The sequence below is a fragment of the Lolium rigidum genome, chromosome 7, assembly GCF_022539505.1.
Source record: "Lolium rigidum isolate FL_2022 chromosome 7, APGP_CSIRO_Lrig_0.1, whole genome shotgun sequence".
NCBI lineage: Eukaryota > Viridiplantae > Streptophyta > Magnoliopsida > Poales > Poaceae > Lolium > Lolium rigidum.
Window position 1 is genome coordinate 168,710,732 of NC_061514.1, and position 16,733 is coordinate 168,727,464.

The 16,733-nt window shown below is 48.1% G+C and overlaps 1 protein-coding gene across 1 annotated transcript; it reads right to left on the minus strand.

Moving 5' to 3' along the window:
• Positions 1–4,127: 4,127 nt before the first annotated feature.
• LOC124674977 (wall-associated receptor kinase 3-like) lies at positions 4,128–16,462 on the minus strand. The gene is made up of 4 exons (XM_047211032.1): positions 15,484–16,462; positions 6,082–6,570; positions 5,604–5,753; positions 4,128–5,520 (listed from the first exon to the last, which is right to left on the minus strand). The coding sequence occupies exons 1-4, from the start codon at positions 16,394–16,396 to the stop codon at positions 4,268–4,270; spliced, it is 2,805 nt and encodes a 934-aa protein (XP_047066988.1). The 5' UTR covers positions 16,397–16,462; the 3' UTR covers positions 4,128–4,267.
• Positions 16,463–16,733: the final 271 nt, after the last annotated feature.

The window sequence follows — 16,733 nt, forward strand, 5'->3', positions numbered from 1 at the left end:
TTCTCCTTTGCTCAAGAACCGATCATACTTGGTCACCTCCGTTGCGATGTGCTCGAACAAGTTGATGCTCATCCGAAAACGCCGCCAAAAATAGCTTTCGGGAAATATCCGATTCTCATTGAAATATGACCGCATCAACTTCTCATGCCCTTCAATCCTTTCTCTCCACATTTTCTGTCTACCAAACACCGATCCACCAATTTTTAGCTTCTTAACGGCGCGGTATGCTAATAGTAACGATATGGTCGCCTCTTCCTCTTGGTCGTACTCGTCATCCGATGAATCGTATGATGAACTCTACAAACATACATATGAAATTACTTTACTACAACTAACAATAGTAGCTAAAATATAGACAAAGTCATGGCGGCCGACGGAGGCGCATACCTTGCGAGCAAATCGGTGAGCACCTTGGCTACACCATGTCGACAGCAAGCTCGAAGACGACGGCATGGCGACGGCAGCGCGGGGTATGTAGAGAAGAAGGCGCGGGCGAGGCGGAGAGAAGCGCCGGCTTGTGCCCGTCGGTGGCGACGGTGGCCGATCGGTACAGCATGGCGGAGCGACCGCTACTGCCGGCAGGAGGCGCTGGAGAGGTGGATCTATGGCGCGGCGGCGAGCAACAACGGGGCCGGCGACGGAATCGACCGGAGGCGGCGGGGGCACGGTGGAAAATGGAGGGGTCGGGCGGGAGGGGGGGGGGGATTCCAGCCGTTGGGTATTCGCGTGTGCGCCGAGTGATACCGCGGGGTGTAGCCGACACGTCACATTTGACGCTCGAGATTGTGTAAAAAACCGCGCGCCTAAAATTTTATATAGCGCCGCGCCGTTGGCGCGCCTGTTGGAGGACCGATTCCGGCTACGAATCGGTAGTTTATATAGCGGCGTCTGTCGGAGATGCTCTTAAGCCTTAAGCGGAAAAAAAATCAGGCTGAAAAGGTCCACGAACCAATCATCCCGTGAACTCTCTCGCTCCTGATACCACCCCGCCCGCGTCACCGCTCAGTGGACGGTGGTGGCCATTGCTGGCCGCGGCACGGCGGCAGCATCCCCGCTCGCCGGCGCAACTCCGGCAGCTCATACTGGTCAACTTCCCCTCCCGTGCTCCTCCCCTCGCCCTACCCCAGTCTATCTCACTTCCCCGTCGGAATCCTAACCCACGCGTGTGCCTCTTCAATGGCGAGCTTCCCGCGCGAACAGGGCGGCCGCCGTAGCAGCCGGAGGAGCAAATCTGCTAGGGGATTTTCGTTGATCTGCGGCGAGCCTGCGAGAGATGTATAATCAGGGAGCAGAGGGAGGGCGTGGCTGGACCGGAAGCGCATCAGCGACGCCAGCTAGACATGGCCGTCGCCGCGGGCACGGCCGCGTCGCCCTCCACGTCCAGGCGATCGGCAGGTGCCCGAAGCAATCACAGCCGCCTCGTCGTGCCCTCCTCCGTCCCCAAGGGGCGCTGCTCCGAAGGTGACGCGATCTCCACCCCCTCTCCCACACATGGAAGTTCCACGGGCTTATGGCCTGATCCCTGACAAATCAGTTGTGTTGTGATGCGTTCGTGCGGTCATGTGGCTAGATTGCTGGTTTGCGTAAGATGTGGTTTACTCGGACAAATTCAGGATTAGTGGGGTTCGTTTTAACTGTGCAGTATTGTTTGCTCATGAGGTGTTTGTGATATTGTGTAGCAGATCATCTGTTAGTGCAAAGATGAATCATGTATACTTAATCTATACATGTGTACTGTTAATATTGCTTGATTGTTAACCAAAAGAGCTACGACATTGTTGATTGGTCAATCTCAATCCTCGACGCATTCCTGCTTGAGTGTTCTGATCCTTTTACTTTTACTGATACTTCAACTTCTATCATCTCAAGATTGCGTTCAGGCCTGGGAGAAACTTAAACCTTCAACATTTGCACAGTGATGTGAAAATATTGCCTCTGGATGGCTTCCTCCCTGGGTAACATGGGTCGGCCAGGAGCCCAGGACACGGCCGCCGCCGCCGGCTTCCCTCACGACTTCCCGCACCATGATCTCACCACCGCCACCCCTCCTTCCCCTGCTCCGACGCTCGGTGAGCACGCGCGACGCTGGGTTGCCGATCTTTCAAGCATTCTGGAGGCAGCAGACGCCGGCTTCTCCTCATGTGGAGGTGTTCCAACCATGATCAACACACGAGCTTTGATACCAATTGACGTTGCAAATCACGCACTTAGAGCATGTCTAACAGACCCCCTAAATTTCTGCCTCGTATAACACGAGTAGAGGGCCCTGTATTCGATTTCGATCGGCCGAAAACTCGTCCGAGCTAGCAGACCCCGTATCCCTAAACTGTAAAAGAGCATATTCCTAGAATATACCAAATCAATTTTTTCCTTTTTTTCCTCTTCTTCCTCCTCTCCTTCTTCCTCCTCTAGCCACTGCCCCTGCCCCTGCCCCGCCCCGAACGGCCGCCGCCCCCCCGCCGTCGCCCCTGCTCGCCGCCACCGGCCGTGGGCTGGCCGCCCCCGCCCGCCACGGCCCCCGTCGCGCGACGCCGGCCTGGCCCCTACCCCAGGCCCACGTCGGCCGCCGCCCCCATCTGCTCCACGAGGACGTCGGCGCAGCGCTCGTTGTCGCCGTCTGCTGCCACGGAGGCGAGGTGGTGCGCCAGCGCGTCCCTGGCATGTTGGGCGCGGTACACCTGCACGGCGGCGTTGATGTCGCGGCCCGACGCGGCGAAGCAGGCCTCCAGGCCCCGCGGGTCAGCGTCCGGGAACACGAGCCGGAGGGCGGCACCGGCAAAGGAGCCATGGAGGTGGCGCATGGTACGAAGCGACCGAGCTTGGCGAGGTGCGGCGGCGCCGGGGACGGCTCGTCCATGAACGTGGCAACGCAACGCTTGCGGAATCCAAGTTGCGATTTCATGAAAGTTCAACGCGCCACGAGTGGGGGGTTGGCCCTGTATTCAGCCTCCCGCCCCGTACAAGTAGGGGGCCAGAAGTCACCCCCTAGCCGAAACTGTAAAAAAATCGACGCGGAGGCCTGTTTTACGGGTCTGCTAGACGGCCGTGTAGAGCCCTACCCCGTATATCGACAGTTATTTTACTGAGTTGGACCTTTTAGGGCTCTTACTCTCTCTCAGCTCAACACAAGAGGATTCTTACGCTGTGTGCAGTAAGTGCAGCTTTTCTGTTTCATTCACCTTATTTATGTGGTCTCCAGACTCCAACGATCCACCAAAATAGCTAACAACCTGATCGAAACGCTAACTGAGCTTACAAGTCGTGCCATCTCACGATGCCCAAGTCAGGCGTGATCGCTACTGCCGCAATACTCGCATGCCATCCCATGATGCGGTAGGTGCGGCCTAACTACCTAGCTTACAAATAGGAAGTAAAACTACAACGGCAATGACATGAAATGCTACAGTTAACTGAGACTGTTTCTGATGCAGAGTTTAGCCCAACACATTTTCTCCGGCTACGACGAGCTCCTGTGAGAAGCGTTTTGGCTGCACAGCGCGTTCAACAATTTGGCTCGTATATGTCGTACCTGCAGGCTGCAGCGCGTGGATAGCGAGTGGGGCGGAGACGACGGCCAACGGGTTGCTCAACATCCATCTCCTGTTTGACGTCCCGTCCACAGAAGTAGGCCACCATGCGTGGTGTGACAGTCAGGGAGAAGACCTCTTCCTCGTCGCTCCTGCCGGCAGTGTGCTGCCGGCCGTGTGAGACGATGGTGGCGAGGGTGGTCCGACTCGAATCGTTGTAACATGTGTAGCAGCTCGGCGCGGAGCACTTCTGAGCGTATTCTCCTCGTCGCCCAGCTGCGCGTTCTGCCCCTTTTCTCGCGCCTCGTCTAGCCTCTTGTGGTACTGCCCACGTGGATGTTCATTAAATATACAATAACCAATGTTTATTTTTTTCAGAACCATTACAATTTACAATGACCAATTGTGAGATGGCACAAGTGGATAGTAGCATATTACTCCAATATTACCGAGATGCAATGTGAGATATATACGAAGGTGGACCAGTACCTTATTACGGCATTAGTTATTGAGATGCAAAATCATTGCCCAATCGTGAGATACAAAGGTGGATCAATAGCATTTTACAAAATTATTTTGATGCAATGAAAACTGGCCGGCCATATAACCTGAATAGTGAAAACCGTTGCTGAATGTAAGTGTACTACAATACAATATACGGTATACATTGCCGTATCCATCAAAGGACGGCAAATATGCAGCTAGTGCTTGAAACGGATAAAACCAGACAATCCAGCGATCTACCGTGGCAGAGTCGCTGATGCCATGAACTCTTGCTCCAGGCTATAGCAGTTTTGCTCCCTTTGAGAAGGTAAATTAGCTCGCTCCACTATACCATCTTGAACACCCAACAGCGGAAGGTTGACTCGCCTTTGTACACTTAACAGAGGTTGCATATCTTCACTTGTTACTGCAACCTGAGATGATCTTAACCTTTTGGATCGGATATGCTGCAGTTTTATCTCCACTTGTTTCATAGTCGGCCTCTCTACACCTCGTAGTCGCAAGCAAGTCTCTGCAAGACTAGCAACATCATTAATCTCTTCAGATGTTGCTTCCTCCAGAACTTGAGCAGCCACTATATCTGCAAGTGGTTTCTCCCTCATCTCCCAAAGAAAGTAGTTGGACAAGTTTTGCTTTAGGCCAGAATCACTTGTAAAGATAGGCTCCTTTCTCAACAACAACTCTACAAGTACTACACCAAAGCTATAGACATCACTCTTCTCATTTAACATGCCCGTGTGGTAATACTCTGGATCCATGTACCCAAAGGTGCCTTGTATATTTGTAATGATATGAGTTTGGTCAATAGGAACCAACCTTGAAGCACCAAAATCCGATACTTTCGCGGTGTAATTTCCATCCAAGAGTATGTTAGTGGACTTCACATCACGATGAAATATTGACACCGAAGCAGCCGAGTGGAGGTAATAGAGTGCTCCAGCAGCTTCTGCGGAAATTCTCAAACAATCGTCCCACGATAACACAAAGCTGCTAGTGCTACTTGCATGGATGATTCCAAATAATGAACCATTGGAGATGAAGTCATATACTAGCAGTGGGACTTCAGTCTCAAGACAACATCCGAAGAGCTTCACGATATTTCGATGATTTATCTGTGAGAGGATGGCAACCTCATTGATGAACTGACTAATCTCAATTTGCTCAATGACTTTAGACTTCTTTATGGCCACTACCCGTTGGTCAGATAATATGCCTTTATAAACCATGCCATGTCCTCCATGACCAACAATTCGTGTGGCATCAAAGTTATTTGTTGCCTTTTCTAACTCTGGTAATGAGAAAATCTTGGTGTTGTCACTCGCATTTTCATCAGATGATATCAATTGTTCGAGGAGTAGACCTTGGTTCTGCCGAAAGTGCTTTCTTCGTAGTTTCTTTTGGATGTCTTTTTTCCATCTACGGATGAAAAATATTACAATCAAGATGAAAAGTAGAATTCCAAAACCAACGCTAATCCCAATGGCGATACCTGTCATGATTATACTTGTCATTACTATATCTAGGATTTCATTTAGCTCATTACGATATAATTGATTGTGTAGTAAAACTCACCTAGGACCAGATTTTGTTCTTTGGTCGATCTGCACCTCCTTGTTGCACCGTCATACACTGTTTTTCTAGGACATTCGGTGCAATAATAACTTCCTATATTGTTATGGCAAGTTCCATTACATATGCCTTGTATGTTGCACTCATTAACATCTGCAACAATAAGTAACGCGAGAGGAAACACATAAGCAATATAATTAAATTTCCATATGGTGGCCATACTACAAGAAATTCAAACATATGTTAATTTTACCTTTGGTGCAATTAACATTTTAAACAAACTCAAGCAGACGTACATGTAGAAAAATTTGAGCACTTTCTCACATATCTATGGTTTTTATTGTGTTTGAGACACACAAGACAAGTATAATTCCTTAAAAGATGTGCGTGCACCCATTCATTATGGAATTTTCATAACAATGAGAGGATTTTCATATTATTTCATATTAGGAGGTGCATAAGAGAGGAGGAGGAGGTGTACCTTTACACCCATCCACGACATATGGATTCCCATCAAAGCCGGACTTACATTTGCAGCGGTAACCGACATATCTTTGTGCGGAGTTGACACTCAAGCACGCACTATTCATGCTAACACATGCATATCCCGATCTATTTTGTTGTGCTTCCTGGCAAGTTAATTTGGCTACGGCCCACTGCTGAGATGCTGATTCCCCGGAGGCAACATAGAGTTCAGGTTCTCCAAAAACAATGTGCGAATCTTTTTGAGCGTATGAGGAGTCGTATTTAACATGCAATATCCCATCGTTGATATTTATGTGGCTTACAAGAGTGTACTCATCTGCTTCACCAGTGAGAAGGAATTGGAGGGTAGATGTTGTCGAATTTGTACATTTGAGCTGAAACAACTTCCTTGCAGAACATCCTTCTTCTAGGCCGAATGGGAAATGAACACTGATGTTCCCACACCATCTAGAGCAGTTGGTCTTCCGTTGTAATGGATCATACCCTGATTTGAGACAACGACATGTCAATTTCTATCGTTATGTGTACCAAATTCCCGTAAGAAATTTCAGTAAGTAGTTTATTATGAACAGTGTAGATGAACCAAGCAGCACTAGCACCTACCGAAAAAAATTGTACAAGTCAAAGAATGAGGGAGATAGCACGCACTTGTTAGAATGAATTCCGCCTGCACGACTCGAACACCCTGGTAAGTGGTGAGGTTTTTTTAGGGGGTTGTTGATACTCACGGCCATGACCAACTGAGCTGTCTTCACTTAATTTCCTACCAATGGTTGTTTGGTTACCGAGTTTTAGGAGAACCCGATTTCTCAAAACCCTTTCAAAGCTCTAACAATCTAAAACTTTGTTTGGTTAGATGAAACAAATTGCGGATAAGTAAAACGTGACTTCCACAAAACCTGAAAAACGAGTTTTATGGAAAACGACTATTCTACGTTTTTGCCAAAAGGCGTTTCCTATCCTCCCCTCTCGTCTTCGTCGCGAGTCGCCGAGTCGTGAGTGCTATCGCTCGTATGGCTCGCCGTTGATCACCGGATCGGCGACGTGCTCGCGGTGAAGTCGGTGGTCTCTAACTGGGCTCCGGCGGAAGCAGAGCATCCTCGATTTGCGGTCTGATCGCCGTCCGTTGTACGCGTCGTGGCCGGCGGGCGCTGCCGGCCGAGATCAAGCGGTGCGACGTCCTGTGCGAGGACGCCCTGATCCGGTTCCGCACGTAACCAGCCTCATTCGCGATCACGAGGTACGATTGTCATCCTCAGTTTCCACGTGCTTAACCATGCCACAAACCCACTTTGAATCATCAGTGAGTTCAATTAGCCTGAGGCCGTGAGGAGCAAGAAGCAAGGTACCGGCGGCGGACATATTGGCCCTCGGCTGCACGATCCGGCGCGTAGGCGGCACCACGTCGTGGCAGCACTTCGCCGGTCCCGTTCCGATGCGAAAAGAAACGAGCGATAACCAACAAGGAATAATAGAAACGTGTTTTCACGATTTTATCATCCAAACAAGGATCTGTGTAAATATGACTTAACAGAATAACGGATTAAAACTCGTTTTCCTAAAAATCCTCGGAAAACGCGTTCTCTCAAAACACGGCTCTTACTCTTGGTACCCAAACATGCACGCAAAGCCCACCTGCTATACTGGTGGACAACAGAGAGGCAACCAGCACAACCTGCTGAAGCAAGCTACTCACGATAGTGAAGGTCCCACATGGACGAGACACCACACCAGACCATAACACAAATACCATTGCGCTGCAACATCATCAGAAGGCAGCTCACAGTCGTCTGAGCCACACCGCAAGAACAAACCAACCAGAGGCACAAAGCGAGACACCACCTTATTAGGAACTTTGAGCCGATCGATCACCAGAGGAGCTCCGCTGGGAACCTCACAACCACTGAAGGAATGGAGAATCTAGAAGGACCAGAGTGAAATTCGTAAATATCAAGCACACACACGCCAAGGAGAGGGACATTCAATAGCCGGGATCGTCAAAGCAACACTGATGTGCCGCAAGCAAAGATTAAAAACGATGCAAGACCAGGACTAAGCATGCGACACCAATGTACCGCTGCCAAGATAAGAAGTCGACGCAGTGTCGAGGCCACCCCAAGATGTCAGGCAACTACACCAGTGCCACCAGAAACACAAGTACATAACCCAACTTGCCTGGAGCAGAGCCAAATGATGACCAAAATGCAGCAGAAAAATAGTACATCGCATTCGGGACTATACCCCAAGGAGGAAGAACGACTATGGATGCAAAATTGTCCTCCGCGATGGGGTGGGCCATCCCCCCGTTACTACTTCGGGAGGCTCTAGAGGATCCACGGCGTTGTGTCCTATTACCGGTGGCGAGTGAGGGATGGCATGACTGCCGGAGAAAACCAAGCCGCCTTCAGTCATGAAGGGTGTTGGCGTTTCGCTCGGGTTGCTTGGTGGGGGCTAGACTTGGGTCTACTAGATCGAATTATGTGACGCTCGACGTCTTTCTTCCTCCTAGGAGCATCATTTTTGGAGCATGCGCTAGTGGGGTCAGAACATGGAGCCACATGGTTCCTACCACATCGATGATGACTGTCCTCAGCAGCGTGGCGTAGAGGGGTCATAGCGGTGGACTTGTGATGAAGGATGTGCACAGGACGGTGGCGTTGTTTGGCGTCCTAGCGCCGTCAGAAGCAGACCTTACAAGGCCAATTTTTTGATCCCTCCTGGCATGGATTGGCAGATGACATCTATGGCAGCTTTAGGAGTATGCGCATACAATGCGCATTGTGGGTCTTGCTGAACCGGTTTGTGCTCCTGTCTCACCGTTGGGTGGCTTGATGATACTTGTGGAATTCGACGATGTGCGTAGGTGTGATGTCATGGCACGTGGCCCGATCATTAAGTTTGTAAGTGTGTTGTGCTAGCTGCCATCAATAAGGTGGTTTTGGGTTGATGTGTATTTATTTTAATAAGAATTTATAGAATAATATAATAGAAAATGTTGTGTGCATCATTTTGAAGTAGAGGCCGGACTTTTCAACCTCCCTTTTAAAATAAGGGGTTTCTATTTTCGTGCTCCTCCTTTGTTAGATGTACTCAGTTTTCCTCGGTATCGAAACATTTCCTCACTTTCTCCCAAGCTCTTGGCTCAAACGCTCACAAAAGCTTGAACGGAGGGTTGCTGTCGGGTCAAAGGCCTTGACCATCACCGGGATCGCGTGCTGGTGAGTGGGGATGCGTTGGGCCCATTCCCGTAGTGCCACCGCTGGCCCACAATCTCTCTCAGATGAAGCATTTGACTGTTACATGCTCACTAGTGGGCCGCCTTGTAAAGGGAAGATTACAAAGGTGCAGACAATGATAGGTGTGGACGGTACATGGGTACGAGGAGATCTTGAGAAAGAGCTCCATAGTGATTGCATGGATAAGTGTCATGCAAGTGTTCCGATATGTGAGCAACTACCAAGAAGCACCATAGGAAGCGATACCATATGTCTTAGATAGATAGGAAAGGCATGCATTCGACGGTATCAAGAATAGAGGAGATGCGGTGGTGGACATCAACATCAACCTCCACTCTGTTGTGATGGTGTCGGAAGCGAATGCGAGCAATGGAGAGAGAACTAGTATCTCTTTGTTCTGGCGTGGACATATGGGTGCTAGGGAAGTATGGTGGCGCATACAAAGATCACAATGTGGTCTGTGCGTGTGTGTGTGTTTTGGACCATGTCGATGTGTACACGGCTCGCCCACAGCATGAACTTGACACACACAGAGGGCGTGGAGTGGTTAGCGTGGCTGGAGGGGTGCCAATGCATCGATCATGCACGATAACTCATTTTGCACGACCAACCTAAGCCCATAGCGAGATCTTGGCATCAATCATGCATGACTAGAATTGACGACAAGCACGAAATAAATAATTAGATGCATGCCTAGTTTTCACTAAAAAAATTAAGTGAATGTTAGTTTTCTCTCAGAACTACATAAAATATCATCCAATAATTTGGCATTTGATCTTGTTGTTCACTTAGCATTTCTTAAACGCTGGTCCAATGAAGACAAATGGAGTTGGCATTTGATCTCATTTTACTAAAACCAGAAAATTAAAATAAAAAGTAGTAAAGATAGTACTAGAGTTATTGGATTCACTAGATGCATATGCGAGATATTTTACTCTAGTGAATTAGAAGCCACTAGACTCTAATGGGTTGATATAATATAGAGTGATTTATCATGTCAACCACATGATTTTTACAAGCATAGAATGTAGAAATTTATTATATCTAGGAAAGGAATTCATGAAAAGACACCTAGCCTCAAGTCTTCCATTGAAACCAGAAAGGTATAAGTATATCTTTATGTCTCATGCAGAAACCAAACTTATACAACTCTTGAACACTTAGAAATTACAACTAGGACATGTTAATTTTGTCCTATAAAATCTTGATCTTATATATTCAACACTCAACTCGATCCATTAGAGCAAAATATAAATAGCTTTATTTTCTCACCACCCTTTGGGATTATTTTTGTTCCCAAATTTTTGTTGCAATAGTTTTTCCACCATCCTATATTTTTGTTGAGGTATTGTACATTCAAAGTCAAATTATTTAGGGTGGTACATGGCTTAACTCCTTGTCCCTGTATTTTTGTTGAGTAATTGTACATTCAAAATCAAATTATTTAGGGTGGTACACGGCTTGACTTTTTGTTCCTATATTTCTTTAATTGATTAACTGATTATACATTCAAATTCAAATTATTTATCGAGTTAGTGCCTCGGTGACAAAATCTTCATTTCGCATCGAGGAGGTGGCCAGGATCGGACGAGGGAGAGCAGGGGTGGCTCACTAGCCACGATCACCTAACACACATATAGAGAGAGAGGGGTGCATCCACGATTCTGCCCATTAGATCACAGAGAATAAATGGCGTGTCTCCACAATTTGCGTCATCTAGATCAATAAGGACGTAGCAGCCAAGGTGAGCACAAGTTTACACCCGGAGGAAAACTTAGTACAACTAAGGTACCAAGGGCACGAATATAGAAAACAAACTAAGGAATTCAAATTTTGGAACTTGGAAATAGGATATGTTTCTTTTGTACAAAGAAATCCATCTTAGCCTACATGAAATTATTGCAATTCAAAGATACATGAGTGTGCCAAATATGACCTCATTAAGACAAACTATGTTTTGGGATGCCGATTTTGGGGAGGGGATTGAGTCGAATGACATACATCTTCGTAACTAGTAGCTCATTTCGAGAAGTGATATTCAGAAAAATTCATTACTCTATGTTTCTTATTTTTCCTAGGTGTTACATCACATGACAAGACTCCATGCGTAGGTGCCATTATATTTGTGCCTAAATTGACTCCAAACTAACCCTAAACCAAGGGAAATCGGCAAAATTTCTGTAAAATACTTAGAATATCTATGAATGTTTTTATCTTGGCCTACGTTGGCTCATTTCGACAAGGTTCGATATGTTTGATAAGCCATTGTCCCATGTTGACCACCCTCTCGAGGTTAAAACTGAGTATAGATAACTAACCATGGGTATTACTGAGCAACACAAGCTTCTCCGGTGCAGTTGCGCAGTTTCAGGTGTAAATGGTGCAATATCATATGCGTGTCCATGCTAAACTGTGGAGCAGCGTGTGCACTTATCCGCCGGAGAACAAAATGTCGGCAATATTATATGGATATATAAAGCTCCTCTCTATCTCTCCGCCTTCCCAGTCCCATTATTCCAAGGGAAAACATTCATCCAGGTAAAAAAAATGTTAGAACCCTCGCTCACTGTCATTCGCTCACGCAACCACTCCCCACCACCGACGATGGAGAAGAAGAACGCGGTGGCCGTCGCAGACTCCGGAACCATCGGTGCAACCGATCGATTGGTCCAAGCAGAGGCCTCTGTCATTGCAGCTGCTGGAGTCCAAGACCCCGCTCCCGCTGCCGATGGAGTCAAGGCCCATGTCCCTGCTGGCGATGAAGAACATGGTCGCGGGAAGCGGCTGCTGGATTGGGACCCATACACAGAGGAGCCCTACGTCGTGTCGTCAAATCCCAATGATACATACATCTTGCAAGATCGGTCGTTCGTAACTAGGGTTTGGTCTCTTCATTTTGTGGTAGATTCTGGCCAACCGTGCTCGCATATGATAAATAGGGTTAGGCCATCCTCGCATAAGGTGCCTAGGGTTATTTCTAGCACGGATCTGTAATCTCGATCAATAGTTGATATTTGTAGATTTGGGGATTAGGGTTTAAACTCACTCGGTTAATTTATGCAAGTAATTAAACTAACTCGGTTAATTTATGCAAGTAGATAAACTCACTTAGTTATTTTATGCAAGTTGGACATGCAAATAATTATACTCACTCGATCATTTAATAAGATTTGGGGATTATGGTTGTGTCTTTGATGATTTGTCGTCGACAATTAATTGTTGGGCACCCAAATGATTCATATAATTAGGGTTGGGTTAGTGAACCATTGGTGTGTACAAATTCCTTGTACATGATCTTTGGTTCATTAACTTTGTCCCTAAAAAAATATGTCCCGTCTTAAACTGAGGCTTCCTCATTCCTTTTCTATGTTCATATCAGAATCATCTTTTGGTTGGCTCTTTCCATCACTCTGCAATTCAGTCATACTTTAATGTTGCTATGTCATAGGAAGACAACGATCAAGTTTGGAGCGATGTCGAGTCCTTCCACACGAATGGTCGTCACATCTTGAGGAGGCTCGAGTCAGGAAAACTCGACAGCCACTGGGTTGGAGACATGTACAGATGCTCTTCTGCCAGAGGTCTATCGGCACCGACTTCGACATCATCATGATGCATGCTGAATCCCTTGGCTCCACCCGCCCTAAGGTCGGACAAGACGTCAACATGTACGCCTTCATGGCTAAGCACAAGGTATTTGGGATTCAGATGTGTTGCCTGAGGGGTGACATAAAGCCTCTCAAGATCACTCCGCCGAAGTTTGAGGGTCCGGGCCACGAGAAGGAGAGGAAACGACATCGGTTGGAGGCGATGAGGAGGGGTTGAAGAATCTGTTACTGCTGCTTGTTGACTCTTTCTGGGTTGAACAATGTCTATATGTGTTGCTGGTTCGTAAGCAACTTATTTTGTTGAAGTATATAAATATATACAATAAATCAGTAAGTGGCACGGCCTCTTCTTCTTCTTCTTCTTCTTCTTCTTCTTCTTCTTCTTCTTCTTCTTCTTCTTCTTCTTCTTCTTCTTCTTCTTCTTCTTCTCCGTGTCGGCATCTAGAATGTTTTGGAGGGATTTGATGATAAAAAATGCTCCCGAATATCGTCGTCCAAGGCTTGCTACTCCTCCATCATTTCCACGATCATCTCGTCCTCGCTATCCATGTGTGAAGCAAACCAAATAGTTAAAATTCATCCGCGACATAGGAGGCAACGAACAACGACCATTCGCACCTATCATACAAACTGCCGTGCACATTCTGTGTGCGGAGGAGGGGCGGATTTGCCAACGAGTTCTGGGACGTCTTGGTGAAGCGGCGACGGCGAGGGTGTCAGTCATCACGGCGGTGCCCGACGCATGAGATATTGTCCGTCGAGACGGCCGACAAATTGAGCGGTGGCGGAGGGGTGCGAGGCGCGGGGGGGGGGGAGGCGCGGCGAGAAATAAAGGCGGGAACCAACCGTTCTGGATGTGGTCGCCGCCAGGTGGGTACCCCCCACTTCTCGCTCTTTCCGGCCCCAAGCGTCCCCTGTGAAGCGGGGACAGCCTCAGGATGCCGGACGTCGTATTAGGCCACGCCGGGCGAAAATGGACTTTGAGACGTGCTACTAGAGCCAATTAAATGTCCGGCGCGCCCAAAAAAGCTTTGAAGAATGCTTTGGAGGACGTGACTGGAGATGCTCTAATTCAATACAAATATATTACCCACCTGTGTAGAGTAATACTGAAGCTTAAACACCAACCAAATTGGAATTCATTTTTTTTTAATTTGCTAATGGTTGGGATTTTACCACGGTAACAAGAAACCCGAGCCCCCTAGAAAAAAAAAACTGGGAGCCAAAACTTTGGTTCATTTTGATATGTTCAATTCATATATTTTTCAGAAGGCAGGATGCCCTACGTTTTCTTATCTTCGTGGAAATGAGAATGTCACAAAAAAGCCCACCACAATTAGGATCACTATAACAAAAAACCATCACAAATGCATTTTGTGACAAAAATAACCAGCTGCATTAGGTAACATTTTTTCAAAAACCACTGAACCATGCTAACGAGGTTTCCGGCCTATGGTGCTAAAATGTGGAGTTTTTTTTTTGTTGTATAAATCTCCACAGGACCCATAGGTCAGCTCCCTCGCTGCAGTTCACCTCCCCTGCTCCACCTGGCCACTCCCCCAATCTCCAGAGCTCGCCGCCGGCTGCCTCCCCAAGAACGCGGGCCCCGTTCCCAACATCCAGAGCTCGTCTCCGGCCGCCTCCCATGCTCTGCCCGCCCTTCCTCAAATCTAGAGCGTGCCGCTCGCGCCTCCCCTACGCAAGCCACGCAGGTCGCGCCTCCCCGCCCTAGAGGGGGAGCTGGAGGGCGTGCTCAACGCTAGGGCCGAGCCTCGCTCACCGTCGGGTTCGTGTCCAATCACGCCGCCGTCTGGGGCCATGCCACGCGCGGGCTTGATGTACGCGTCAGCAAGTCCATGTCGCCACTGCGCAACCACCCCGTCCTCTTCCAGCCGTGTGACCCGCTGGTCGAGTTCGAGCACCGCAGCGTCGAGTACTACCCGTTCCTCCATGAGAAGATCACCGCCGACCTGCTCCGGGATGTGGCCGTGCACGGGCGGATCGGGGATATGGCCGTGCACGCCGTTACACATGCGCGTGAGCTCCAGGCCGGTCCAACCACCACCTGGGAGCTCGGGTACGCCAGAGCTGGTGAAGAGGGCCAAGTCCTCCTCCCGCGCGGCGGAGTAGGGAACGATAGGATGAATGCGGGGCCGCGGTAGGAGGCCCCGTCCTTCCGCTGGTAGACGGATTTCTGCCTCGCTGGGAGGGATTAGTAGGTGAAGCATGGCCACTCGCCGGCGCGTTTATTGAGATAGGCATCGGTGGACATTTTTTTAATCGACAAAAAAGAGGGTGCTGGTAGATAGTTTCAGAAAATAGCAAAATAATCCAGAATTTTGAGTAGTCTAACATATGTCGCCCGAGACCGTTATTGCAGACTGAACCATCAGTCATAAACCTCTTTAGCACAGCTTATAAGCGGGTTCAGTGTTTTTAATTTTCTCTGTAAAAATGTAGTTATTGTTTTGGTTAAACTAAAAAATTAGAGAAATTTGGCTGTGCATACACACTGTAAGAAAGTAAACTTATTTTTTCGGAGAGATTAATTACCTTTGTCACGTGAACATCCATCAGTGATGTATGGATTGCCTCTGTAACCATCTTCGCAATAACAATAATATGAACTGATGTAGTTTGATGGATCGTCACTGTAATCACGGCTATGGTTGCCAAGACATGCATAATCTGTCCTGTGCCGGAAGGTGCTAGCAGGGCCGGGTTGATCAACGACGATGCCCCAGCTTATACCGACATGAGCGGTAACATCAATTGAATCCCATATGGAGCTTTGGTTATTATTGTGGTCTTTGAATTTTGGTTCTCCAATCTTTTGGCGGACAAACTTGATCTCGAAGGCGGCAGCAGTCTCGGAGGAGTCGGAGATAACAAAGGTGGAGCAACATCCTGTGCCGTTGCAATTCTCCCGAGCCACCCAGCCCGTGATGTCTTCGTCAGGACATGTAGCACTGCACTGTCTCACCGTATTGTTCCTGTCAAGCACGTGCATGTCGAAGTCGCAACCGGTGAACTTTAGTTCCAAACCATAGACGCTGAAGGATCTCCCAAGATTCCAGGGCATATTGTACACATCGACCTCAGGTCTCAAGGAGATGGAACGGGAAAACGATACCTTAATATAGTCGCTGGGGAAGATAGAGATATACTCATTATACTGGGCGACCTCCGTGATTCCGTCGTTCATGAAGAGCCTGGGAGCATGCAAGGAAGTGTGATTTTTGCAGATGAGCTCAAAGTCTTGCGACCGGAAGCAGCCAGGCCCGATGCCGAATGGATACTCGAAGCTCACGTTCCCACAGCTCTTCTGACAACCGGCAAGCGTGGCGGTGGAGGGAAGAGCCGTCCCGTTCGCCGGTTGGCTTCTTTTCACGCCGGATGCCCGCACCACTGCCGCATGTAGCAGCAGGAGTGGGAGCAACCAGGAGAGTGCGTCGAGGAGCCTCATGATCGTCCGCCCAATATTCGAGGTGTACACATGAACTAGATACGCGGGATTGGTATATTGGCTAGTGAGGAGTATCTGAAGGCGTACGTACTCAGGAGCGACGACGCGGTATATATTTCTGTCTAAAGGCGCGCGAAGGAAGCTGAATTACCTGTCAATTTCATGGTATTAAAACCCAACACGACTTTTAATAAACAAGAAGAAAAGAAAAAGAACTATTCAACAACGTGGGTGATACGGCATGCACGGATAAGGTCCAAGTTGATTGGAGCCAAAAATAAAATAAAAACAAGATGTTTTTTTCTAAAATTAAACGTACTACTCCCTCTGGCCTGAT

Excerpts from the sequence above, each read along its gene's own strand:
- LOC124674977 (XM_047211032.1), bottom strand. The coding sequence starts at position 16,396 with ATGAGGCTCCTCGACGCACTCTCCTGGTTGCTCCCACTCCTGCTGCTA. Across the intron at positions 6,571-15,483 it reads TGGATGTTCACGTGACAAAG|GGTATGATCCATTACAACGG; the intron begins GTAATTAATCTC and ends GTCTCAAATCAG. Across the intron at positions 5,754-6,081 it reads TGTCGTGGATGGGTGTAAAG|ATGTTAATGAGTGCAACATA; the intron begins GTACACCTCCTC and ends TTATTGTTGCAG.